Source organism: Lygodium microphyllum, chromosome 12, assembly GCF_053477565.2.
Source record: "Lygodium microphyllum isolate KBCC chromosome 12, Lygodium_microphyllum_v1.1.10, whole genome shotgun sequence".
NCBI classification, from domain to species: domain Eukaryota; kingdom Viridiplantae; phylum Streptophyta; class Polypodiopsida; order Schizaeales; family Lygodiaceae; genus Lygodium; species Lygodium microphyllum.
Genome location: NC_141146.1, coordinates 110138239 through 110166106, shown reverse-complemented (window position 1 = coordinate 110166106; position 27868 = coordinate 110138239). Strand labels below are relative to the sequence as shown.

Sequence of the window (27868 nt, the reverse complement as noted above, 5' to 3'; positions counted from 1 at the left end):
ATACCTATTTTAGGACATTTGTTCAACTACATGCACCCACCCAAGTAGGTGTTGCCCAACTTTTTATTGCTTCATCTTCACATTCCCTTAACATGCTTACATTAGGTGTTTCATATTTTTTGTTTCAACATTTAGAATACTAATAGAAAACAAGTCATAACATGTCCTTGCATGTTGCATTTTAGACCCCCTAAACCAAAATAGAAAAGAGAGGGTCTTTAGCAATGGATATTGCAATGATAAAGCTCAAGACTAGTTCAAGCATTGGTACCAATTCCACTATGAAGAAGAGGACTTAACAAGAAAGTAGGACCTAGATAGGCTAGATGGATCATGCTCCATTCTAGATATGTTATAGATGTTCTACTAGCCCATTAACACAACAAAAGAGGAGCATACACAAGGGAATGTGCGAAAGGCTAGAGAAATTGAGGCGGCAATAGTGGAGGGTAGCAATGAGATGGGAGATGAAGGTGTTATCCTAGACAACTTGGAGGAGCCTAGCAATCCTTGAGCGTTGTTTAGATAGATTTGAGTCTTGAGTTGAATACATATTTTGCCACATTGACTGGTCTTATCATGCATTGTTCATTTTGTTTTTAGTAGTACAATATCGTGTTTAGAGTGTGCTTTTAAAGTGTCTTAGTATACTTGTGAAATTATTAATAGGGGCATATTAATTGCAATGTGTTGTATAGCAACTATGAGGAGCTACTAGGAGTACTTTGTTCAACTAAGACTGTTACAAATGGTGGCTTACCACGATTGTGTTGATTGGGTTGGCCCTGAGTACATCATGTCCTACATATAAACTGTCCCAATCCTGATTCTGGCTTTTGAGTTCCCTTTGGCACATGGCAAGCCAAATCATTGGGCTATAAGACCTGTAGCTCCATGATACAACTACTGATGGTCAGGAGCACAGTTATGTTGTGACTAAGGGCAGGTTCATCAAGCATATAATGTATTGATACACTGCTAGATATTCTGTGCTGGAATGCTATCATAATATCTTCATTACAAGCCTTAATTGATTGCACCTATTTTTTCCCTTGAAATCCTCTCAAGTAGTAGTTCACTACACCATGAATGAGATTGCAGCTTGTGAATGGACATCTCTATTAAAACATTTGGTCCCACTGATATCCAACGATCATGACAAAGATATTTCAACTGATACAAGTCTCTTGCTTCCAATGCTTGCTTATGCAGGCTAGACATCAATTTTCAAAACATCCTGGCAGCACAGATGTCCAACTATCATGAAAAACACTGATGCAAGTATCTCAATTCCAGTGATCACTTATGGAAGCTGATTAGCCATTCCAATAGCTGCCTATTTATTACATCTGCAGTCTATGACTTGCCCCAATTTAGTTGCATTCTGAACTTCTGCAAGTGCAGTGTTCTTCTACAATGTATCAACTACCTCTTCTGCTAGATGTTTTAAGACAAAATCCAGGTGTGGCACATATCCTTCAAATTTCATGTACGACTGCAAAGCTTCAAACAATAAAGCTAGGTCCTTGCAATGGTTGCCACCCACAGTAAATTCATGCAACTCATTTTGTATAAGTAATGTCGCAGTTGCGAGTTTCTTCTTTGCCTTTACATGTATTCTCATCTCTTCTATTCTATTAGCATCACTAGAATTACCCACACTTGCATAAACATCTGCCAAAAGCAAGTAAGCTGAAGCAGTCTCTTCGTTGAGCTGTACAAGAAGCTGAAAGTACTTCAACCCCAATTCCACTTTGCCATATGTTTTGCAGGCAGCAAGTAGTGCTCTCAATATCTCTTTAGACACAAGGCAGTGCATGCCTTCAGCAAATTCCTCTGCCAAATGAAAATGTCCCGACCGTGCAAGAAGATCAACCATACACACACAGTGATCCATCATTGGCTCAATCTTATGTTCCTCTCTCATCAACTTAAAGTACTCCTTCCCCTTATCAACCAAGTTTGCATTGCTGCATGCAACAAGAAGACATGTGAATGTGACATTATTTGGCTTCATGCCTTGCTTTTGCATGTCATCAAAGCACTTTATGGCCATTCTATCATTGTGGTTCTCACCATATCCTTTAATCATGGAGTTCCATGATACAACATCTCGAACAAGTAACTTGTCAAACACATCTTTTCCTTCCACAAGTGCACTACATTTGACATACATGTCTATCAATGAGTTGCTTACAAAAAGGTCCGTTTCCATTCCCCTTCTGACAATCTTGGCATGTATTTCATGGCCTGTCTCTAGCAACCCCATGCTGGCACAAGCTTTCAGGCCGATTGAGAATGTAACATCATTTAAAGATGCACCTTGCTGGTGCATTTGTTCAAAGCGGCCCAATGCTTCATCCCCAAGACCTTGTTCAGTATATCCTGCAATCAATGCATTCCAGGACACTGTAGTAAGGGAAGGAAGCTTGTCAAACACACACTGAGCTTCTGCAAGCAAGCCACACTTACCATACATATCAATCAAGATATTCCCAACAAAAGGATTCCGATCCAAGCCATGTGTGATGACTTCTGCGTGTATGCTGTTGCCCCTTTCCTCATCCTTAAGCAGAGCGCAGGCTCGCAGAAGGGTAACGAATGTGAAACTGCTGGGATGGACATGGGCAGCATGCATGTCATGATAGACCTGGAAGGCATGTTGGAATTGCCCACTCTCTATGTAACCTGAGATGAGGGAGCTCCAAGAGTGCTCTGTGCGAAGGGGCAGGCCGTCGAAGACGTGCTGCGCATCAGGCAGGCTTCTGCAATCGACCAGCATGGGCACAAGGTGGTTTCCGAGGACGCGGTGGGTGTCGAGCATGCGTCTGCGCATGTGGTCGAGCAGTTGCTTGGCCAGGTAGGGATTCTTCTGCTGTCTGCATTGCTGTAACTTGGAGACGAGGTGTTGATAGGCAGGCATCTCGGCCATGGCTTCCAGCGAGGGGAATCGGGAGGCCCCCTTGCAGGAGCAGACGTGGAGCCCGGCATCTCCTCCTCCTCCCTTCTAGCAGGTCTCGACAGAAACTGTGATGTAATTTCTGAATAGTAATTAAATACTATTAGAGTAATAGCAAGAGGGCAATGAGGGAAGATGGTGCTATGGAGGGTGTTATAAGCACTCTCTCTTTGAGTAAGCAATGTTAATGTTAACTCGGGTAATTTTTCAAAGAAGAATCATTTTACCATTGCAATAGTACATGCCCTTACCTAACCGGCAATGTTGACGAATACCCTTGTAGCAAATCAATGGAGTGAGGTAAAGGTAAGAAGAAAGTCTAAGTCATAGAGTTGCCCCAATTGCCTCTAGATATTATGCATCTTTGAAGGGGAAGATGATGGATTTTTAACTTTTGGATTCTCATCTTCATGCCAATGAGCAAAGTATATGGGAAAATGATAGTCATGTTCTAGAATGTCCATGGACTTTGCTCACAAGAAAATAAGAAAAAGAAGGTTGACCACTTTAGACTCATCAAGCAATGCAAGCCAAACCTATTAGGCCTACAAGAAATTAAAATGAGAGAGCTAGAGGCTCAAAGCTTTTTGATTTATGCATATTGCCCTTTTGTGGGAAGCTACATAAGTGGGAAAGGAGGGACAATGATCTTGAGTAGAAGTGACCTCAAACCCATCTTTGTGTGGGGGCTAATGATGCTAGCTAGCTTCACACTAGACATGTGAATGATCATTGAAAAGCAAGAAGTGGAGTTGTGGACTATGTACACACCTATTTGCCTCTTCAACATGAGTTGTGCTATAAAAAAGAATGGAAGAAGAGAAAGAATGGAAGAAGAGATCTCTCACAGATGCACTCTACTTGTGGTAGACTAGAACATGACCTTAGCTAAAGGAGAGAAGATGGAGCTACTACTATGCTTCAAGAAGAAATGCAAAACTAGAAGATACCTTAGAACATCAATTTTAGGATTATTGTCTTAATTAAAATGATGGCTAGATACTCAAAATACACATGACACAACAAGCAAAAGGGTACACCTAGATCATCTCCACTCCAATCATGGGGGATGGTGGTTGGCAAGTGGCATGAAATTCAACTAGATACCAAGGTCACATCATCACATCATTGACCCATCTTGACCTCATTTTGGATCATGAGGGTTGTAGCAGCCATGTATATGCTGTTGAGAAATATGCAATCACACCCATATGTGCCTCTTTGTATGGAACAGCTAGGCAAGGAACATGCAACTCAATTTAGGAAGAGCCACCTTTATCCCATAGGCATAGTGGAGGAAACTGGTACAATCATTTGAATGCAATGCTATTGTACTTTGTACTTTCGATCTTTGTCCATGTCTACTCAAGATTGTGTTTATGAGTCTAAGATAATCTATATTGGAACCTAATTCACTTGAATAAGAGTCTTGTCCAGTCATTAGTCATCATGCTTCTTGTCACTAACTTCCAACCTCGATAGCTAACCTTGCTTAAGATCCATGTTTTTCAACATGGTATTAGAGACATGTGAGCTTGTTTCACTCTATACTCTTAACCTCCATAGCCAACAATACCTACTTGTCTTGGAGCTCTCGGATCTCTCTATACAAAGCATATCTCAATGAGCTTCCTTCTGGAGATCTTTCCCCTGACTTCTTGCGTGCAACTCCTTATCACATTGCATCATAACATTGGCCTCTCTATTGCTCAGCATTTCGATTTTTCTAGCTCGTTGTCAAATCTATGTCGTCCACCTGTCATATAGCATGCATCATCTACACTTGCCACAATTAGTCCAACTACCTTAGGGCTTTTGAAGATAATGCTATGGGCTCTCTTTTGACAAATTTTGAGATCAAATAGTCCACTGTTGGAGCTACTACATTAGAAAAACTAGTTAGGCCCAAGAAACCCTAAAGGGCAACCTTAGCCATTGACCTCCAAGCTCACTTATTACTTCATTTTCTCACTTCTCTTGGCTCAACCAAGTCACTGCTACTCTAATCTGCTACTCCACTCAATTCCCAGCAAATCAAATCAACAAGGAGGGAAAGATTCAACATCAAGCATGTAATATCTGCCCCCCCCGTGCCTCCCCCATGAGAACCCCCCCTCCTTTTAAAAATTTATTAAATTTAATTCAATTTTTTTTTACTCTCTCCCTCTCTCCCCTTGCCGATAGCATGACGGGGAGAGAGAGAGAGAGAGAGGGAGTAAAGAGAGACAAGGGGGGGCATGCAGCCCCCCAAGTGGAAGGGGTGGCGGCCGTGAACAGCCATCTCCCCCCCCCCCCCATAAACCACCCCCTCCCTCCACTTTAAAAGGGGAATCCCCCCCTCCCTCATGGCTTGAGGCAGCGCCCCCCCCCCCCCCCCTCTGTGTTCAACAACGCCGCCCCCCCACCTGATCATCATCATCATTCTCGTCTTCCTCCCCATCTTCAGCACGACACCCCCTGTCAAAAGGCAGGAAACAAAAGAAAAAAAAGGTTAAGAAGCTTCCTTAAAGTGCCTTCGTAAGGGTGCTTCACCTGCGGATCGTGTAAAGGGGCACAGTTTGTCTGTGAAGGGAGTTCCTTGCGGGAAGGGGAAGCTGCCAACTTGCAGGAAATTTCCGCACACCCTCCATCTGCCCGACTTATTCCCAAGTTTCGACTGCAATGGCCCCCAAGCGCCACATAAGAGGAGCACACGCGAGAGTAAGAGGTGCACATGTAGGAGTCCCCACCCGAAGCACGAAAACTGACAATACCCCTCCTGCGGAAGCAAATTCACCTTCTTCATTTCCGCATGATATGGATATAATAAGTATAAACTCGCATAGAGTAGTCTTAATCGTATTGAAATGTACTATGATTGAATGCTTTGTTTTAAAAGATCATAGGAATGTTCGGGAAAGTTTTAAATCGCATCACATTAATTGCGCAATTGATGGGTAATTGCCTTGGTATGAATTTAGTTGTGATGTTTGCAACAAACAAGATAAATTTCGTTGTAAGATGACATCATAATAGGTGAAATTGATTAGGTAATTGCATCGTAAATTACCCAAAACAAATTTCTTGCATGAATTCTTGCATAAAGTGCATTGCTCTTTGCACAAGTTCCTGCAAAATACATTTCAGAGGACATCGAAAGAAGCAAAGTGCATCTCCATATCGCAAGATGGATTCTAAGGTGTAATAAACTGCAGAAAAGATTAAAGTGCAGCTAGACCCATACAATAATCACATAAAGTTATAAAGATCATATCATTCAAGAAGGTTATAAATTGTGTAAATAATTACATAGAGGATAATGTTAAGATTGCATGCATAGAAAATACCTTCACATGTGTGGCATAAAATACCGTATGGATTATATCAAAATTGTAAGCATTGAAATGAAGGCATGGCATTACGTTGCGTGCATTAGAGTTGGGAAAATTCAGCGTTGTTTGTAATTTACCAAATGGGACTGAGATCCATGAGTCCCATGTCAAATTCCTTGGTGACTTCAAGAGGCATATGTAAAAGCTTAGTGCATGTGAGCATTACTAAGAGGGCTTAAGAAGATTATACTTAAGACGGAGTAGGAACTGTTCTAAACAGAACCATCTTAACCGACCATGGTCAAAGGGATAGACAATCTTGATCAAGTAAGATCAAAGATAAAGGTACATAGGTACTTCAAGGGATCTAGGAGATAACCAGCAAATTGACCGACCGAGGACGACGGGGTTGTCATTGATCTGTTTTACAAGGAAACCTAAGGTAAGGATAATTAGGGTCGGTAGGGTACAAACCCTAACCCAAAGAAAAAGGGAAAACAAGCAACCTAGCTTGCCAAGCCCCTGGAATCTTGCCAAGTCATGGACGATCCAGGACCGAATGCTGGGAGCATTCAGAAAGAAGGATTCACACCTTAGCAGTTGGTCGTACGAACAACCACAGAAATGATCGTGATTGCATACTTAGGTACATTGTTTGAACTTCTTTGCTCAAGGAACTAATTCAAGGTCAAACACTTAAATGCTTCAAGTTAATAGCTTGAAGGGAGAGGCAAGTTCAGTTACATCCGACTGCCTGCCTGGCCCTATCCAAGGGGGTTGTTAGCCGCGCCGGGTATATGGACCGAACCTACCGTGAGAGGTCTCTCCGTGGGTGTTGCTTGGAGCGGGAGGACGCTTGGGTGCCAAGGGAGGCTCTGGCTTTAAAGTCCTTACATCCCGTGTCAAGATTGTGGGAGAGAAGGAAGGAGTCTTACTTGTAGCTTTCTCACTTACACAATGGGGGAATACACACAAAGGTGGAGGCTGAAAACAGTTTTCCTCTTCTTAGTTGTGTAAGCCAAAAAAGCTCTAGTACATAGAAATAGAAGAACCCTATATATGGCTCTCAAACCAAACTCAACTAACTAAGGTGGCATACTAACTGAGCCACGAACTAGAGTAGATAAGGATAGCTATCATCTAGCTATTATTCATGGGCGGTGTACCAACCGCATCTGCAATAACTGACAAGTCAGTGACATAAATGCACAACGGTCACCCTCGCATATCATGAGTGGAGCTCGATATCTCAACACTCCCCTTCGAGCTCAATCCCAATTCCTGCACACCAAGCAGGTCTTTGAACTTGTGCAGCTTCTCTACGCCCAATGCCTTCGTGAATATATCAGCTACCTGATCCTCTATGCTGACATAAACTAGATCAATAAGACCTATAAAACCCTCTCTCCGCACATAGTGATAATGCACCTCAATGTGCTTTGTTCTAGCATGATAGACTGGGTTATTTGCCAAGTGTATACTACTCATGTTGTCACAATAAATGACAACTGGCCCATCTATAGGCTGATGCATATCATAAAGTAGCTTATGCAACCAAGCTACCTCACATGCAGCCATTGCTGCACCCCTGTACTCAGCCTCTGTGCTCGACAAGGCAACTGTAGGCTGTTTCTTGCTGCTCCAAGTGACTGCAGCACTCCCAAAAGAGAACACATATCCACTGGTAGATCGTCTATCAAAAATACTACTAGCTCAATCAGCATCAGTGTATCCATGCAACTGTATCTGAACCCCAGTCTCATAAAATAGTCCATACTGCAATGTGGACTTCACATATCTGAGTATGCATCTAGCCGCATCCAAATGTGGTTTCCTTGGAGCCTGCATAAATTGACTTACCAATCCAACAACATAGCTCAAATATGGCCTGGTAATAGTCATATAAATCAAACTTCCTACTATGCGTCTGTACATAGTAGGGTCTTCGAGAAGCTCACCTGCATCTGCGCTCAACTTCACATTCTGCTCCAAAGGAACTGAAATAGCCTTACAACCTGTCATCCCATATTTGGATAGCATGTCCAATCCATACTGCCTCTGCAAGAGCCATATCCCACTTGGTGATCTAATCACCTCAATGCCCAAGAAATAACGCAGCTCTCCCAAATCCTTCATCTCAAACTTTTGCTTCAATAGCATTTTCACATGAAGGATATCTTCATCACTATCACGTGTGATAATCAAATCATCAACATAAATGACAAGCAGCATAATACCTGTCTCTATTTTTCTCACATAAAGTGAGAAATCTGCCTTGGAAATCTGAAAGCCAATAGTGACAAGATACTGTCCTATCTTGTCAGACCATGCTCTAGGTGCTTGCTTCAAGCCATACAAGGCTTTCTTCAACCTGCAAACAAACTCAGGATGAACAGCATGCACATAACCTGGTCGCTGCTCCATATAGACCTCTTCTTGCAAATCACCATGCAAGAAGGCATTCTTTACATCCATCTGATGTAAAGACCATCCCTTTGATGTAGCCATAGCAATGACTGCTCTTACGGTTGCCATCCTTGCAAGTGGACTGAATGTTTGTTTATAGTCAATTCCATATGTTTGTGCATACCCCTTGATTACTAATCTTGCCTTGTATCTGTCACAGAACCATCTGTGTTATGCTTCACCTTATAAACCCACTTATAACCAATTGCATTCTTATCTTTAGGCAAAGGTACCAACTCCCATGTAGCATTTGCTTCCAAGGCATCCATTTCTTCATCCATGGCTTTCTCCCATTTTTCTTTTCCCATGGCTTGCTCAAAAGAAGTGAGTTCTGGTTCCTATATCACTTTGACCATATAGGCATAGTGAATGGCTGTAAATCCATCATATTTCAGCCTATCCATAGGATACCTAGCTCTGGTAGACCTGGGCTAATTAGGTTCACTCCTAGGTGCTCTCAAAACATCCCTGGTCTTCCTTACTCCAGGTGTAACAATAGAAGGAATACCCAACTCATCATCAATGCTCTGTTCTGAGCCACTGGATTCACCATCCACATAAGAGTGTCATGCATTCACATCAAACATGGGCTGATCTACCTTCTCTTTTCCTTTTCATGAAACCTGCATACCACTATCTGCATTGTTTTGAGAAGATTCTCCTGATCTCAATTTGCATGTCCATGGCGAAGAATGTGAACCACTGCTAGAGGACACTCCAGGTCCACTAATATTTTGTGATTGCTGCTGTGAATTCGGTGCAGCATTACCATTTTGTGCATCTACATCATCAATCACATTTACTGGTTTATACTAGCTACTCATCTCATCAAAAACAATATATCTGCTCACTGTAAACTTACGAGTAGAAGGGTTATAGCATCTATACCCTTTTTGCTGCAGAGAGTAACCAATAAAGATGCACTTCTCAGCTTTTGGATCCAACTTGGATCTCAACTCATCTCGCACATGAACATAGGCAATGCAACTAAAAATTTTCAAATGAGAAATATCTAGTTTCCTACCAGTATACCTTTCCTCTGGAGTCATGCCATGTATTGCTGCAGTGGGAGTCCTGCTCATATGTAGACTGCTGTAGCAACTGCCTCAGCCCAGTAAAAATCTGGCAAGTCTTTTTCATTGAGCATGGCACAAGATACCTCTCCAATATGCCTATTTTTTCTTTCTGCAATTCCATTTTGCTGTGGGGTATGACTACATGAATATTGTTGCTTTATGCCATGCTCTTGCAAGAACCTTGCAAACTCATTTGAGAGGTACTCTCCCCCTCCATCTGACCTTAGGCATTTTATTTGCAGGCATGTTTCTTTTTCAACCATAGCTTTAAGAGTTTTGAAATGCCCAAAAACTTCACTTTTCTTTTTCATAAAATACACCCAAACTTTTCTGCTATAGTCATCAATAAAAGTGACAAAATAATGACAGCCTCCAATAGATGCAGCTTTAGTAGTCCACACATCAGAGTGGATTAATTCCAATGGCTTCTTACTCTCTTGAACATGTCTAGGAAATGGTTTCCTTGCCTGTTTTCCAAATTGACAAGCTTTACATACCTTATGCATTTCTGCAACCTTGAATTTAGACAATCCTGCAACAATATTTTGGGCTTGCATTGTTTTAAGTCGCTGTACATTAACATGACCAATGCGTTGATGCCAGATATCAATATCTGCAACTATACAGGTCCCATGTGCAAACATTGCTGCACTCAATTCAGGCATGTCTGCATCCAACGTAAACATTCTGCCCTTCTTCTTTCCTTTTGCTATCAAGCGACCTTTATTTTTCATATCCTCAACAAAGCATCCATGAGAATTAAATCTGACCTGCAAGCCCTGCTCAGCCATTTGACCAACGAAAACCAAGTTCTTGGTGATATTTGGGACACGAAATACATCCAACAAGTATTTCTTTTTCCCATCCTGCATAGACAAAGGAAATTTTTGAATCTGCACAATAGGATGTGCAGTATCATCACCAGTCTCCACAAATCCTGGTTTTTCCATTTTCCTTGCATCCTGCATTCATTCTACATGACCTGTCATGTGGTTTGATGCACCTGAGTCAACATACCACACATCGTTGCTTTCTTCTGCACTTGTCACAGAATTGGTCATGTGCTGCACCATAAACAAATGCTCATTTCTATCATCACCCTGTCTACTAGAAGATGCATAATTTCCTTGTTGCAATTTTCCATTCATGATGTCATTCTGCTTTTTATAGCAGTCTTTAGCCATATGACCCATTTTACCACAGTAGTAGAATTCAACATTGTTGTTTGCATTTTGACCTCTTTGCCATCCACCATGACCTCTTTGACTCCCCCTGCCTCTAGAGTTACCACATACTCCTCCATAGGACTGGTTTTCTTGAGTTTGCTGCATATTCTGATTTCTACCACGGCCTCCAGATCGGCCTCCTCTACCTCTGCCTCTACCTCTTCCAGCATTTGAGTAGAAGACAGCTTCTTTTGAAATTCCTCCTGAAGAAGATGCACCACTATTTCTCTGCTCCTCAGAGATTAGAAGAGCAATCAACTCTTCAAAATCAGAAAATCTTTCACGGACAGAAATCGATGTTCGGAACTGTGCATAATCCTTTCCTAGACCATTCAAGGTCACAGAAACTAAATCATCATCTTCCACTGGCGACCCAATGGAAGCAAGTGCATCTGCAATCTTCTTCACCTTCATGTGGTAGTCATTGATGCTCATACTTTCTCTTTGCACATTGTGCAACTCTTGCTTGAGCTGCATTTTCCTGGCTTGCGTATTTATGCTATACATTTTTGACAAAGTATCCCATGCCTCCTTTGGCGTACTTGCATCCTGAATATGCACAATCATAGAGTCTGAAATGCTGATAGTCAGCCAATACATAACTTTCCTAGCTCTTTCATGCCATCCATAAAATGCCTGCATTTGCTGTTAATTGGGAACATAAGGAAGAACTGGTTCTTCTTCGTTTCCTGCAACGAATTCCCAATATCCTTTTCCCATAAGGAAGTTCGTCATTCTAAACTTCCATGCTTGGAAGTTGTTCTTGTCAAGCTTTTCAGTTACAATCTGTGAAAGAGAATCAGACGCCATTACAGAACACTGCAAAAAAATCTGTCACTGCAAAAACCACAGCTTCACCCTCACAAGGAAAAATCTGCAAAACTAGCGAAAGTGGTATTTGACCACACAGTCACTTCCTAGTGATGATTTTGCATAAACAGGAAACAAGGATGATTCTGTAACTCCCAATGTCTCTGCACACAAGCATACGATGCAATCTCTGTGGTAACTTTTCACCGACCTGTAGAACAGTGGTCGCACAGCATAAAACAGGGCCTTTTCCTGAGTGCGTGTAGAAAACTTCCGCCTCCAAAAGAGGCCCCGAAATGGCCTCAAATAAAAAAAACAAAGCAACCAAGGGCTAAAGGCCTATCCCGCAGCATATACTGCCCTCTTACTACACCACGAAGGGTGTCTCAATCTGAGACAATGCACTCTTCCACTTTCCGGCTGTGCTACCTGTAGAGACTTACTCCCAAACTCGAAAAATGAAAGCAATACTGGTCCTCTTACCAGAACACCGCGAACTTGGTTTGCTTTCTTGAGCTCCTTACCACGAACCAGGCTCTGATACCATGTCAAGATTGTGGGAGAGAAGGAAGGATTCTCACTTGTAGCTTTCTCACTTACACAATGGGGGAATACACACAAAGGTGGAGGCTGAAAACAATTTTCCTCTTCTTAGTTGTGTAAGCCAAAAAAACTCTAGTACAGAGAAATAGAAGAACCCTATATATGGGTCTCAAACCAAACTCAACTAACTAAGGTGGCATACTAACTGAGCCATGAACTAGAGTAGATAAGGATAGCTGTCATCTAGCTATTATTCATGGGCGGTGTACCAACCGCATCTGCAGCTAACAAGTCGGTGACATAAATGCACAACGGTCACCCTGGCATATCACGAGTGGAGCTCGATATCTCAACATCCGGATCCCGCACAAGAGGCCGACATGACTCAAGATGGGATCTCGAAGCCCGTGTACTAGTCTATGGGCGAAACTTGGAGCAGCAATCCTGTTGATTGTTGGGATAGCCTTGGGGCATGATACTTGATGTATTCCAAGACTATGAAAATTAAAGATCGAATATTTTGGAAAAAGAACTCGCTTGACATTGTTTTCTTTTGTCAGTGCCTAAGTTGCGTGAAGGAACCTATGTTTAAATTGGGTAATTAAGGAAGTTGCTTTTGCATGTCAAACATAATGTGGTAGGTAATTAGATAACTAAGCAACCTGAGGAAAGTGCGGTGGATGTGACTTGGGTCTGTCCTACGGAAGGGTGGTCCCGGTTAGCTGGGAACTTTTCTCAAAAGACGTGATAACAACATTATGAAGACCTAGAGTCAGTAGAGTTAGAATCCCGATTTGTGCTGTTTTAGGGGAGCAGAATGGAACTATGCCTTACGGACAGAGAGGTTGAGCTTCGCATCCTTCTCGTTTTCCATTCTCCATGAACCAAGTGCAACATAAATGCGCTTCGACTCTGTTATTCCTATGCAAAGTGGTTCATCCGGAGCTCGACGCTAGCTACTTCCTAGAGACTTGGCTAATAGGAAAGAAACCCTGACTTCAGGTCAATCCTAAGTGGGAATGGTCGAATACTTCTGCTTCGGGGCAGACTCAAGAAGACCTAGATCGCAAACCCTGTGACGTTCCTTGCAAGTGCCAGGTGGCGCTTTCTAGACTCCCCTCCCGATGGGCTGCTAAGACGTGTCCTACAATTGGACAAGTGGACACGTTACAGTTGGTATCAGAGCGAACCAATGAGATCTAAAGATTACAAGGGAACTTAATGGAGGAAAATAAAGAGAATAAGGGGATAAACAGGGGAAGGTGAGTAGAATAGAGCAGTGTTTTCTGTTGAAAACATTTCTTTACTCACTTAGATGCTGGGTTGCAGAGTCACGAGCATGGAGCAAGTTCTTGGTGTTCCAGGTCATGTTTATGACTGCAATGCATGCTTCGAATTATCGTCAGAGGCTTGGCATGATGGATATTCTGGACTGCATCTATAATCCTTGGCCTCTGTATGCGGAACGAAGATGGACGAGAGACTTAGGAATATACTACCTAGTAGCCCACCGACTCGCGTACCTTCAGACCAACTTGAAGAGAATCAAGTCGATGGGGGATTTAAAGATCGTGAAGTTGTTCATCTTTGTCAAAGCTCACGTAAATGCAACTTTGCACGTTAGCAGACGGCAAGTCAAGCAGAACAAGTATGTCTATGAAGAAGTGACCCGGGTAATCTCTGCTGACAAAATCAAAGTGTTAGGGCACTATGAGAAGAACGGGTATGAAAGGAAGGGATACCCCAATCTTCCTATGACTTACCGTTTCCTAAAAATCCATGACCCCACTCCATATTATTATTCCGTCCCTGTAGCTGATTGTAATACAATCCTACTTTCCCCAAACTGATATATCAATCAGCCAGTCCTACTTATCCAAAATAAATGCACTCAAAGGGATATGCCTTCATGAATAAATAAGACTTTTTACAATTATCTATCTTGACCATAAATGTTAACTAAGGTGTTAAGTGATTAAATCACTTAGCAAAAAGCTGTGCTAGTCATATTAACATAATATGGGAACGTATGATAAGATGTTAACATAAAGAATCTTATTGTTCAGATGCAACCCCAAGCGCAGGTTCCAAATTTGACTCCTGCACTAAGTCCAGCTGTGGCTCAAGAGAAGAAATTCCTTCTCAAACAAATAAATCCACCCGAGTTTGATGGCAAGGGAAGGGCTGTTCAAGCTGACGCTGAGATCTGGATTGACTCCGTGGAGGACTATTTTGAGGTAGCAGGAATTGTAGCTGCTAACCAAGCCATGCTCGCCAAACTTAAGCTTACAGGCAAAGCGAGACTTTGGTGGAAACAGTGGTGCAGAGATCAAGCGATCTCGGAGGGGACAATCACTTGGGATAAGCTTAAGGAAGCTGTGCAAGGGAGGTATCTGCCACCTGCCTACCGCACATAAAAGATGAACGAATTCTATGACTTGAAGTAGCTAGGATTATCCCTTGAAGCATATTATTCGAAGTTCGTTTCACTCCTAAAGTATGCACCCCCAATGGATATGACACAAAAGGTGTCAAAATTCTATGTTGGGTTGAATCCACCCATAAACACTCGATTGGAATCAATGCGCCCAACGGACCTACAAGCACTCATTCGAGTTGCACCAATAATACAGAAGGTGCAGACCAAACCAAGGAACAACAGGATTTGGCCTTACAAAGATCAAAATAAGGGTATGTCTAAGGCTCAGACTAAGAGAGCACAAGGTCAGAACCAGGGCCAAAGAAAGAAAGCTAGGGCCAATGCTGTCAACAACTTTGTTCCAACACAAAGCAGTGATCACAACCCACGTTGCTTCCATTGCAACGAGCCCGAACACTTCAAGAGGAAGTGTCCCAAGCTTGGCAGAGGGCACCGCCAGTGGCAATTCCAAGGTCAAAATAGAGCCGCTTATGGCCAAGGAACCACCGTTATGGCCAGAGGGAGAACCTCCAGTGTTTCCACCAAGGAGCTAGACAATGAAGAAGATCCATCCATGGATGCTGACATTGAGAGGGCAACGGTTCACACCACTCTTCACAAGAAGGGTCCAAATCGCCAATTCTCGGTGATTCAAAATCCATCAGAATATCAAGGTAAAAGCTTCAAAACCTTGATTGATTGTGGTAGTACACACTCCTTCATTTCACCAATCTGTGCAAAAAGATTAGGGATAGCCACAATAGATGCACCTACTTTACTTGTGGAATTAGCAAATGGTCGTGAGGTTACTTGTACTAGGCAAACTGCTAAGGTGAAATTCCTACTGGGTGGGAAGCCAACTTCTGTGAGATTCACGGTAATGAACCTAGGTGTCCATGAATGTTTACTCAAAATGGATTGGCTAATACCCAATGATGCCCACATCCATTGTGGGAAGGGCCAAGTCTCCTTCCGCAATTCTGAGGGGGAACTAGTCACGACTCAAGGTGAGGTTGGTAAGCCAAAAATACAGTTGGCAAAAGCAACATGTTTAGTAAAAGGTGTTCAAAAGGGTCTAGTTGTCTATCTGATTAAACTAAATAAGCTAGATCAGAATCAGGAATCCGGAGAAGAACCTTCATGGTTAAAGGAATACACAGACGTATTCCCTGAAGATCTGACGAAACTTCCTCCTCAAAGGGAAGTCGATCACGAAATCAAACTTGTGCCAGGAGCTGCACCGGTCGCAAAGAGGCCATATAAAATGTCCATCTCGGAAGCTATCGAACTGAAAGAGCAACTCAAGCAACTGTTAGACCAAGGCTACATCCGTCCTAGTAGTTCTCCATGGGGAGCTTCAGTGTTGTTCCAAAAGAAGAAAGATGGAATGCTTCGCCTATGCATTGACTACAGAGGGTTGAATCAAGCAACCATAAAAAATAAATACCCCATTCCAAGAATAGATGAATTACTTGACCGTCTTCAAGGGGCGAAGATCTTCTCAAAGATAGATCTTAGATCTGGATATTATCAGATAAGGATCAAAGAAGAAGATATCTTGAAGACTACATTCAGTATAAGGTATTGACACTTCGAATTCCTAGTGATGTCATTTGGGCTAACGAATGCTCCTGCTACCTTCAACAGGTTAATGCAGGATATCTTTAGGCCCTATCTTGATGACTTCGTACTCGTCTTTTTGACAATACCCTAGTCTACTCAAATAGGGAAAGGACCATGAACCCCAGCTTCGCATTGTTCTTGAAACAATGAGAGCACACAAGCTTTATGCCAAGAAAAAGAAGTGCGCATTTTTCAAGCGACAGATTGAATATCTGGGATTCATTGTATCGGTAGAAGGAATTTCAGTAGATCTAGCTAAGGTTAGAGACATTCTGGAATGGCCAACACCAACTTCTGTCAAAGAAATATGTAGTTTTCTTGGGTTGACAAGGTGGTATAGGATTTTCATCAAAGATTATGCTTTGATTGTAGCACCTCTGACTGATCTACTAAAGAACCAAGTAGCAATTGTATGGTCACCTGCTGAACAGACCAACTTTGACAAACTAAAGCAGAGCTTAGTATCAGCACCCATTCCGAAACTTCCTGATCTTAGTAAGGAGTTTGAAGTGGTAACTGATGCTAGCACACTTGCTTTAGGATGTGTACTTATGCAAGAAGGTCATCCCGTAGCATATTCTTCAAGAAAATTGAAGAGCCATGAAAGAAATTATGCTACCCATGACCTGGAGCTGTTGGTTGTCATCCATGCTCTCAAACTTTGGAGACATTACTTGCTAGGTAACAAATTTTCCTTAGTAACGGACTAGAAGAGTCTTAAATGGATTTTCACTTAGAATGAGCTCAATATGAGGCAACGTCGATGGATCGAAGTGCTGGAAGAATATGATTTTGAAATCAAATATAGGCCTGGAAAAGAGAATGTAGTTACCAATGCACTCAATCGCAAGGCATTTCTAAATTCTCTCATTTTGCAAGATCCATCAATAGCAAGGTCTCTAGCCACAAAGGTATCAATGCCAAACAACCCGATTCTTGAGCTAGCAAATGAAGGGGCATATCATGACCCAGTCTATCGGAAAATGCTAAGGGACATCTCCATCAAGGATCAAGACCCGAAGCTAAAGATGAAGTATCAAGAATTCTCCATCAGTAGTGGGCTTGTCTACTTTAGGACAAGATTATGTATCCCTTCAAGCCAAACTCTTAAGCAAAAGATACTTTGGGAAGCCGATGAGTCCCCTTTCTTAGGGCATCTTGGTTATGCCAAGACCCTTAATGCGGTCAGAAAGAGCTATTATTGGGAAAGGCTCAAGGGAGACATACACAAGTATGCCACGGAATGTTTGTCTTGTCAATGCATTAAGGCAGAACATGTTAAAATGCCTGGAAAATTGCAACCACTTGACATTCCACAAATGAAATGGGAGTTCATTAGTATGGACTTTATTGTTGGCATATCCCAAGTTCAGGGAGGATATAACTCTATTATGGTTGTAGTGGATATGCTCACCAAGGTCGCACATCTCATCCCTGTCAAGACAAACTATAAAGCCTCAGACATCGCAAGATTAATCATCAATGAAATATTCAAACTTCATGGGTTACCCAGAAGAATCATTAGTGATCGTGACTCTCTTTTCACATCACACTTCTGGAGGGCTATCTTTGGGGCTATTGGAACTCAACTCTGTTTCAGTACAGCTTACCATCCCCAAATTGATGGACAAATAGAATGAATCAATCAAGTCATTGAAGATATGCTTAGGGCATACTGCTATCGCGATCCCAAAAAGTGGATTCAATACTTACCACCACTGGTTGAGTTTGCTTACAATGCTTCTTACCAACAGAGTATTCAGATGACCCCTTTTCAAGCATTATATGGGCATGATTGTCATACCCCTTTGAACTTCTTGGATCCAACCATGAGGGTAGAAGCTTCAAGACAGATGCTGGAAGACATGGATGATCAAATCAAATCAATAAGACAAGACATTCAAGCTGCTAAGGATAGACAGAAGGCTTACGTTGGCTTGAAACGACAAGACAGATCCTTCGTCGAAGGTGATATGGTATTCATCCGTGTACGCCCTAAAAAGAGTTCACTGTCCTTGGGAGAGTACAAGAAGCTAAGTTCGAGGTATTGTGGACCTTATAAGATCACCAAGTGCCTAGGGCCTAATGCTTACAGACTACAGCTGTCCGCAACTCTAAAGATTCATAATGTATTCCACGTTAGCCTATTGAAAAAGTATCTACCTAATCTGAATCATGTACTCGATGATCAGCAAATTGTAATGCCTAGCCAAGGAGTCCTTGAGCTACAGCCTGATAGAATCCTAGATGTTAGGGAGAGGCATTTGAGATCAAGGACCTTGAGAGAATACCTCATCCAGTGGAAAGATTATCCAGAAGAGGATGCCACCTGGATGGATGAAAATACTCTCAACCAACAATACCCCCAAGTCTTCTCGAGATGAGGACATCTCGATTCCTCTAAGGGGGAGAGGATGTAATATCCCCCCCCCCACCCCGTGCCTCCCCCGTGCCTCCCCCATGAGAACCCCCCTCCTTTTAAAAAATTATTGAATTTAATTCAATTTTTTTTACTCTCTCCCTCTCTCCCCTGCCGACAGCATGGCGGGGAGAGAGAGAGAGAGAGAGGGAGTAAAGAGAGAGAATGGGGGGCATGTAGCCCCCCAGGTGGAAGGGGTGGCGGCCATGAATAGCCGTCTCCCCCCCCCATAAACCACCCCCTCCCCTCACTTTAAAAGGGGAAGCCCCCCCCTCCCTCGTGGCTTGAGGCAGCGCACCCCCCCCCCCCCCCGGTGTTTAGCAACGCTGCCCCTCCACCCCCTCCGCCTGAAATCACCCCCCCCCCCACCTGATTATCATCATCATTCTCGTCTTCCTCCCCATCTTCAGCACGACGCCCCCTAGTCAAAAGGCAGGAAACAAAAGAACAAAAAAGGTTAAGAAGCTTCTTAAGAAGCTTCCTAGAAGCTTCCTTAAAGTGCCTTCTTAAGGGTGCTTCACCCGCGGATCGTGTAAAGGGGCACAGTTTGTCTGTGAAGGGAGTTCCTTGCGGGAAGGAGAAGCTGCCAACTTGCAAGAAATTTCCACACACCCTCCATTTGCCCGAATTATTCCCAAGTTCCGACTGCAATGGCCCCCAAGTGCCACACAAGAGGAGCACACGCGGGAGTAAGAGGTGCACATGTAGGAGTCCCCACCTGAAGCACGAAAGCCAATAATACCCCTCCTGCGGAAGTTCAGGTTCCATCTCGTATTGAAATGTACTATGATTGAACGCTTTGTTTTAAAAGATCATAGGAATGTTCGAGAAAGTTTTACATCGCATCACATTGATTGCGCGATTGATGGGTAATTGCCTTGGTATGAATTTAGTTGTGATGTTTGCAACAAACAAGATAAATTTCGTTGTAAGCTGACATCATAATAGGTGAAATTGATTAGGTAATTGCATCGTAAATTACCAAAAAAAAAATCTTGCATGAATTCTTGCATAAAGTGCATTGCTCACAAGTTCCTGCAAAATACATTTTAGAGGACATCGAAATAAGCAAAGTGCATCTCCATATCGCAAGATGGATTCTAAGGTATATGTAATAAACTGCAGAAAAGATTAAAGTGCAACTAGACTCATACAATAATCACATAAAGTTATAAAGATCATATCATTCAAGAAGGTTATAGATCGTATAAATAATTACATAGAGGATAATGTTAAGATTGCATGCATAGAAAATACCTTCGCATGTGTGGCATCTAGGAGATAACCAGCAAGTTGACCAACTGAGGATGACGGGGTTGTCCATGATCTATTTTACAAGGAAACCTAAGGTAAGGATAATTAGGGTCGGTAGGGTACAAAACCTAACCCAAAGAAAAAGGGGAAACAAGCAACCTAGCTTGCCAAGCCCCTGGAATCTCCCGAACGATCCAGGACCAAATGCTGGGAGCATTCAGGAAGAAGGATTCACACCTTAGCAGTTGGTCGTACGAACAACCACAGAAATGATCGTGATTGTACACTTAGGTACATTGTTTGAACTTCTTTGCTCAAGGAACTAATTCAAGGTCAAACACTTAAATGCTTCAAGTTTATAGCCTGAAGGGAGAGGCAGGTTCAGTTACCTCCGACTACCTACCTGGCCCTATCCAAGGGGGTTGTTAGCCGCGCCATGTATATGGACCGAACCCGCCGCAAGAGGTCTCTGCGTGGGTGCTACTTGGAGTGGGAGGATGCTTGGGTGCCAGGGGAGGCTCTGGCTGTAAAATCCTTGCCTCCGATCCCGCATAAGAAGCCGATGTGACTTGAGATGAGATCTCGAGGCCTATGTACTAGTCTACGGGCGAACTTGGAGCAACAATCCTGTTGATTGCTGGGATAGCCTTCAGGCATGATACTTGATGTATTCCAAGAATATGAAAAATAAAGGTCGAATATTTTGGAAAAAGAACTTGCTTGACATTGTTTTTTTTTGTCAGTGCCTAAGTTGCGTGAAGGAACCTATGTTTAAATTGGGTAATTAAGGAAGCTGCTTTTGTGTGTCAAACATAATGTGGTAGGTAATTAGATAACTAAGCAACCCGAGGAAAGTGCGGAGGACGTGACTTGGGTCCGTCCTACGAAAGGGTGGTCCCGGTTAGCTGGGAACTTTTCTCAAAAGACGTGATAACAACACTATGAAGACCTAGAGTCAGTAGAGTTAGAATCCCGATTTGTGCTGTTTTAGGGGAGCGGAATGGGACTATGCCTTACGGGCAGAGAGGTTGAGCTTCATATCCCTCTCGTTTCCCATTCTCCATAAACCAAGTGTAGCATAAATCCGCTTCGACTTTGTTATTCCTATGCAAAGTGGTTCATCCGGAGCTCGACGCCAGCTACTTCCTAGAGACTTGGCTGATAGGAAAGAAACCCTGACTTTAGGTCGGTCCTAAGTGGGAACGGCAGGATACTTCCACTTTGGGGCAGACTTGGGAAGACCTAGATCGCAAACCCTATGACATTCCTTGCGAGTGCCAGGTGGCACTTTCTAGACTCCCCTCCCGATGGGCTGCTAAGACATGTCCCACAAGTGGACAAGCGGACACGTTACAAATCATCAAAGTTCAACATCAAGCTCAACAAGCATAATATCTTTTGATACTCATTTAGTGCTTCTTGGCACTATTGCTCTTGTGTCTCTTGACATAGTTGGGTTTAGCTTTTGTGCTGATTTGATTCCAAAGATTTGTTGTTGCTCTTTCCATCTAGTACGGGCAAAGATTCACCATCATGCCACTTCAAAAGAATGGGCTTTCGCACATGGCAGACAAGGATAAAGCTAATCCTTGTGAAGAAAGGTTTGTGGTCAATAACTAGTGGACAGGAGAAGAGACCTAGAGATGCTGCTCTTGCAACAATATGGCAAAAGATTGATGACAAAGTCCAAGCAATCATCAAGCTTGAACTTACTGATAGTTATATCTACCATGTAGACACATATAGTACATCTCATGCCACTTGGGAACAGTTGGACACACTATTTGGTGCCTAATATGAATCCTTAAAATGTGGATTATTGATTAGGTTTTTAGGTTGGATATGAAAGCTAATACATCCCTTGCAACTCAACTTAATTATATGGAAAGTTTGCTAACTCAACTTGTAGGGATTAACTTAAAAATGGAAGAGGATATATGCATTGGAGTCTTGCTCAAGAGTCTTCCTCCATAATTTGGTAATGTCTTCACCACACTAATTAATATGTCAAATCCAAAGCTAGTAGAAATCAAAGCATCACTCCTTGAAGAAGAGAAGAAGCTCAAAGGTAAAGAGGAAGCAAGCACTTCAAAAGAAGAACAGGTGCTCTATGTGAACAACAAGTACAAAGGGAAGAAAGACATTGTTTGTGACTTTTGTAAAAGAACTGGGAACATTGAAAATTTTTGTTATACCAAGAAAAGATGACATAATACCTACCTTGCAACTGTCAAAGACAAATAAGACAAAGAAGAAGAAGAAGAAGAAGAAGACCCCCAACAGCAGAAGGACAAGCCTCATTAGTCCTTCTATTCCCACTATTTAGACCAGCTTTTTAAGAGCATGGTATGTACTTGCTTTAATGTTCTTATCATAAGCATTGTACTCCTCATATAACATGTACACTACAGCCTCTACACACATAGTGAGGCCTTTTGATAGCCTCTAGTTTTATATGGTTGGTTTTTCCATGTCTACACTTAGCAAGTTTCTACCCATAACAGCCTATGCATACTCAGTGCTTTTCACAGTTGTGATTGAGGAGGGGTGTTGAGAAATATGCAATCACACCCATATGTGCCTCTTTGTATAGAATAGCTAGGCAAGGAATATGTAGCTCAATCTAGGAAGAGTTGCCTTTATCCCATAGGCATAGTGGAGTAAAGTGATACCATCCTACAACTATAAAAGAGTGTACTTGACAATCATTTGAATGCAATGCTATTATAATTTGTACTTTTAGTCTTGTGTCTCTCTACTCAAGATTGTCTTTATGAGTCCAAGATAATCTATCTTGGAACCTAATTCACTTGAGTAAGAGTCTTGTACAATCGTTAGTCATCATGCTTCTTGTCACTGACTTCCAACCTCCATAGCTAACCTTGCTCAAGATCTGTGTTTCTCAACACATGCCACTATCCTTCAAACTTAATGACTCCTAGAGCAATGGATCCCTCTTATAAAAGTTGGTAAGAGAGTAGTGGGTAACAACTAAAGAACTACAAGTTAACCTAAAAATGAGGTGGATTAACTATATAGAAAAGGTGATATAAGCTCTAAAGCAAAATGGCAAACATAAAGCCCTACATAGGAATCAATCCAGTAAAATGCAAAGATTATATTCTCTATGGTCTTGGTTTTTTCCTTAAGATGAAATACTCAAGAAGCTATTGCAAGACACTCAAGGTTGAATTGATAGTCTAGAGAGAAATTGAGTTCAAGTGTCAAGGTACAATTGTAATGCCTTCGTCAGCCACCTCTCCTTTATTGTAGCTAGGAGTATATTATCTCTACTAATTACTCCAAGAAAGTCGAGGCTATTATGGAAGGTGTCAAGATTGTGGGAGAGAAGGAAGGAGTCTCACTTGTAGCTTTCTTGCTTGCACAATGGGGGAATACACACAAGGGTGGAGGCTGAAAACAGTTTTCCTCTTCTTAGTTGTGTAAGCCAAAAAGAACTCTAGTACATAGAAATAGAAGAACCCTATATATGGCTCTCAAACCAAACTCAACTAACTAAGGTGGCATACTAACTGAGCCACGAACTAGAGTAGATAAGGATAGCTGTCATCTAGCTATTATTCATGGGTGGTGTACCAACCGCATCTGCAACAACTGACAAGTCAGTGACATAAATGCACAACGGTCACCCTGGCATATCATGAGTGGAGCTCGATATCTCAACACTCCCCTTCGAGCTCAATCCCAATTCCTGCACACCAAGCAGGTCTCTGAACTTGTGCAGCTTCTCTACGCCCAATGCCTTCGTGAATATATCAGCTACCTGATCCTCTGTGCTGACATAAACTAGATCAATAAGACCTATAAAACCCTCTCCCGCTCATAGTGATAATGCACCTCAATGTGCTTTGTTCTAGCATGATAGACTGGGTTATTTGCCAAGTGTATACTACTCATGTTGTCACAATAAATGACAACTGGCCCATCTATAGGCTGATGCATATCATAAAGTAGCTTATGCAACCAAGCTACCTCACATGCAGCCATTGCTGCACCCCTGTACTCAACCTCTGTGCTCGACAAGGCAACTGTAGGCTGTTTCTTGTTGCTCCAAGTGACTGCAGCACTCCCAAAAGAGAACACATATCCACTGGTAGATCGTCTATCAAAAATACTACTAGCCCAATCAGCATCAGTGTATCCATGCAACTGTATCTGAACCCTAGTCTCATAAAATAGTCCATATTGCAATGTGGACTTCACATATCTGAGTATGCATCTAGCCGCATCCAAATGTGGTTTTCTTGGAGCCTGTATAAACTGACTTACCAATCCAACAACATAGCTCAAATATGGCCTGGTAATAGTCATATAAATCAAACTTCCTACTATGCGTCTGTACATAGTAGGGTCTTCGAGAAGCTCACCTGTATCTGCGCTCAACTTCACATTCTGTTCCAAAGGAACTAAAATAGCCTTACAACCTGTCATCCCATATTTGGATAGCATGTCCAATCCATACTGCCTCTGCAAGAGCCATATCCCACTTGGTGATCTAATCACCTCAATGCCCAAGAAATAATGCAGCTCTCCCAAATCCTTCATCTCAAACTTTTGCTTCAATAGCATTTTCACATGAAGGATATCTTCATCACTATCACGTGTGATAATCAAATCATCAACATAAATGACAAGCAGCATAATACCTTTCTCTATTTTTCTCACATAAAGTGAGAAATCTGCCTTGGAAATCTGAAAGCCAATAGTGACAAGATACTGTCCTATCTTGTCAGACCATGCTCTAGGTGCTTGCTTCAAGCCATACAAGGCTTTCTTCAACCTGCAAACAAACTCAGGATGAACATCATGCACATAACCTGGTCGCTGCTCCATATAGACCTCTTCTTGCAAATCACCATGCAAGAAGGCATTCTTTACATCCATCTGATGTAAAGACCATCCCTTTGCTGCAGCCATAGCAATGACTGCTCTTACGGTTGCCATCCTTGCAACTAGACTGAATGTTTCTTCATAGTCAATTCCATATGTTTGTGCATACCCCTTGATTACTAATCTTTCCTTGTATCTGTCACAGAACCATCTGTGTTGTGCTTCACCTTATAAACCCACTTACAACCAATTGCATTCTTATCTTTAGGCAAAGGTACCAACTCCCATGTAGCATTTGCTTCCAAGGCATCCATTTCTTCATCCATGGCTTTCTCCCATTTTTCTTTTCCCATGGCTTGCTCAAAAGAAGTGGGTTCTGGTTCCTATATCACTTTGACTATATATGCATAGTGAATGGCTGTAAATCCATCACATTTCAGCCTATCCACAGGATACCTAGCTCTGGTAGACCTACGCAAAGTAGGCTCACTTCGAGGTGCTCTCAAAACATCCCTGGTCTTCCTTACTCCAAGTGTAACAATAGAAGGAATACCCAACTCATCATCAATGCTCTGTTCTGAGCCACTGGATTCACCATCCACATAAGAGTGACCTGCATTCACATCAAACATGGGCTGATCTACCTTCTCTTTTCCTTTTCGTGATACCTGCATACCACTATCTGCATTGCTTTGAGAAGATTCTCCTGATCTCAATCTGCCTGTCCATGGCGAAGAATGTGAACCACTGCCAGAGGACGCTCCAGGTCCACTAATATCTTGTGATGACTGCTGCTGTGAATTCTTGTAGCATTACCATTTTGTGCATCTACATTAGCAATCACATTTACTGGTTTATACCAGCTACTCATCTCATCAAAAACAACATCTCTGCTCACTGTAAACTTACGAGTAGAAGGGTTATAGCATCTATACCCTTTCTGCTGCAAAGAGTAACCAATAAAGATGCACTTCTCAGCTTTTGGATCCAACTTGGATCTCAACTCATCTCGCACATGAACATAGGCAATGCAACCAAAAATTTTCAAATGAGAAATATCTGGTTTCCTACCAGTATACCTCTCCTCTGGAGTCATCCCATGTATTGCTACAGTGGGAGTTCTGTTCATTACGTAGACTGCTGTAGCAACTACCTCAGCCCAATAAAAATCTGGCACGTCTTTTTCATTGAGCATTGCACGAGATACCTCTCCAATATGCCTGTTTTTCCTTTCTGCAATTCCATTTTGTTGTGGGGTATGACTGCATGAATATTGCTGCTTTATGCCATGCTCCTGCAAGAACCTTGCAAACTCATTTGAGAGGTACTCTCCCCCTCCATCTGACCTTAGGCATTTTATTTGCAGGCCTGTTTCTTTTTCAACCATAGCTTTTAAGAGTTTTGAAATGCCCAAAAACTTCACTTTTCTTTTTCATAAAATACAACCAAACTTTTCTGCTATAGTCATCAATAAAAGTGACAAAATAATGACAGCCTCCAAGAGATGCAGCTTTAGTAGTCCACACATCAGAGTGGATTAATTCCAATGGCTTCTTACTCTCTTGAATATATCTAGGAAATGGTTTCCTTGCCTGTTTTCCAAACTGACAGGTTTCACATACCTTATGCATTTCTGCAACCTTAAATTTAGGCAATCCTGCAACAATATTTTGGGCCTGCATTGATTTAAGTCGCTGTACATTAACATGAGCAATGCGTTTATGCCAGATATCAATATCTGCAACTACACCGGTCCCATGTGCAAACATTACTGCACTCAATTCAGGCATGTCTGCATCCAATGTAAACATTCTGCCCTTCTTCTTTCCTTTTGCTATCAAACGACCTTTATTTTTCATATCCTCAACAAAGCATCCATGAGGATTAAATCTGACCTGCAAGCCTTGCTCAACCATTTGACCAACAGAAATCAGATTCTTGGTGATATTTGGGACATGAAATACATCTGACAGGTATTTCTTTTTCCCATCCTGCATAGACAAAGGAATTTTTCCAATCTGCATAATAGGATGTGAGTATCATCACCAATCTCCACAAATCCTGGTTTTTCCATTTTTCTTGCATCCTGCATCCATTCTACATGACCTGTCATGTGATTTGATGCACCTGAGTCAACATACCACCGTTCGTTGCTTTCTTCTGCACTTGTCACAGAATTGTTCATGTGTTGCACCATAAACAAATGCTCATTTCTGTCATCACCCTGTCTACTAGAAGATGCATAATTTCCTTGTTGCAATTTCCCATTCATGATGTCATTCTGCTTTTTATAGCAGTCTTTAGCCATATGACCCATTTTACCACAGTAGTAGCATTCAACATTGCTGTTTGCATTTTGGCCTCTTTGCCATCCACCACGACCTCTTTGGCTCCACCTGCCTCTAGAGTTACCACGTCCTCCTCCATAGGACTGGTTTTCTTCAGTCTGCTGCATATTCTGATTTCTACCACGGCCTCCAGATCGGCCTCCTCTACCTCTGCCTCTACCTCTTCCAGCATTTGAGTAGAAGACAGTTTCTTTTGAAGTTCCTCCTGAAGAAGATGCACCACCATTTCTCTACTCCTCAGAAATTAGAAGAGCAATCAACTCCTCAAAATCAGGAAATCTTTCACGAACTGAAATGGATGTCCGAAACTGTGCATAATCCTTTCCTAGACCATTCAAGGTCATAGAAACTAAATCATCATCTTCTACTGGCGACCCAATGGAATCAAGTGCATCTGCAATCTTCTTCACCTTCATGTGGTAGTCATTGATAGTCATACTTTCTCTTTGCACATTATGCAACTCTTGCTTGAGCTGCATTTTCCTGGCTTGCGTATTTGTGCTATACATTTTTGACAAAGTATCCCATGCCTCCTTTGGCGTACTTGCATCCTAAATATGCAC

At 42.2% G+C, this 27868-nt stretch overlaps 1 protein-coding gene across 1 annotated transcript; it reads right to left on the bottom strand.

Annotated features, from left to right (window-relative positions):
* Positions 1-297: 297 nt before the first annotated feature.
* LOC148028157 (pentatricopeptide repeat-containing protein At2g33680-like) lies at positions 298-3026 on the bottom strand. The gene is made up of 2 exons (XM_087689004.1): positions 2473-3026; positions 298-2385 (listed from the first exon to the last, which is right to left on the bottom strand). Exons 1-2 carry the CDS (start codon positions 2930-2932, stop codon positions 1412-1414), a joined length of 1434 nt encoding a protein of 477 aa, XP_087545130.1. The 5' UTR covers positions 2933-3026; the 3' UTR covers positions 298-1411.
* Between the last annotated feature and the right edge of the window lie 24842 nt (positions 3027-27868).

Bases quoted from the DNA above. Each gene is read 5' to 3' on its own strand.
- LOC148028157 (XM_087689004.1), bottom strand. From the start codon at position 2,932: ATGGCCGAGATGCCTGCCTATCAACACCTCGTCTCCAAGTTACAGCAA. The intron at 2,386-2,472 runs GTAAGTGTGGCT...CATTGATTGCAG, and splicing joins TATCTTGATTGATATGTATG to GATATACTGAACAAGGTCTT.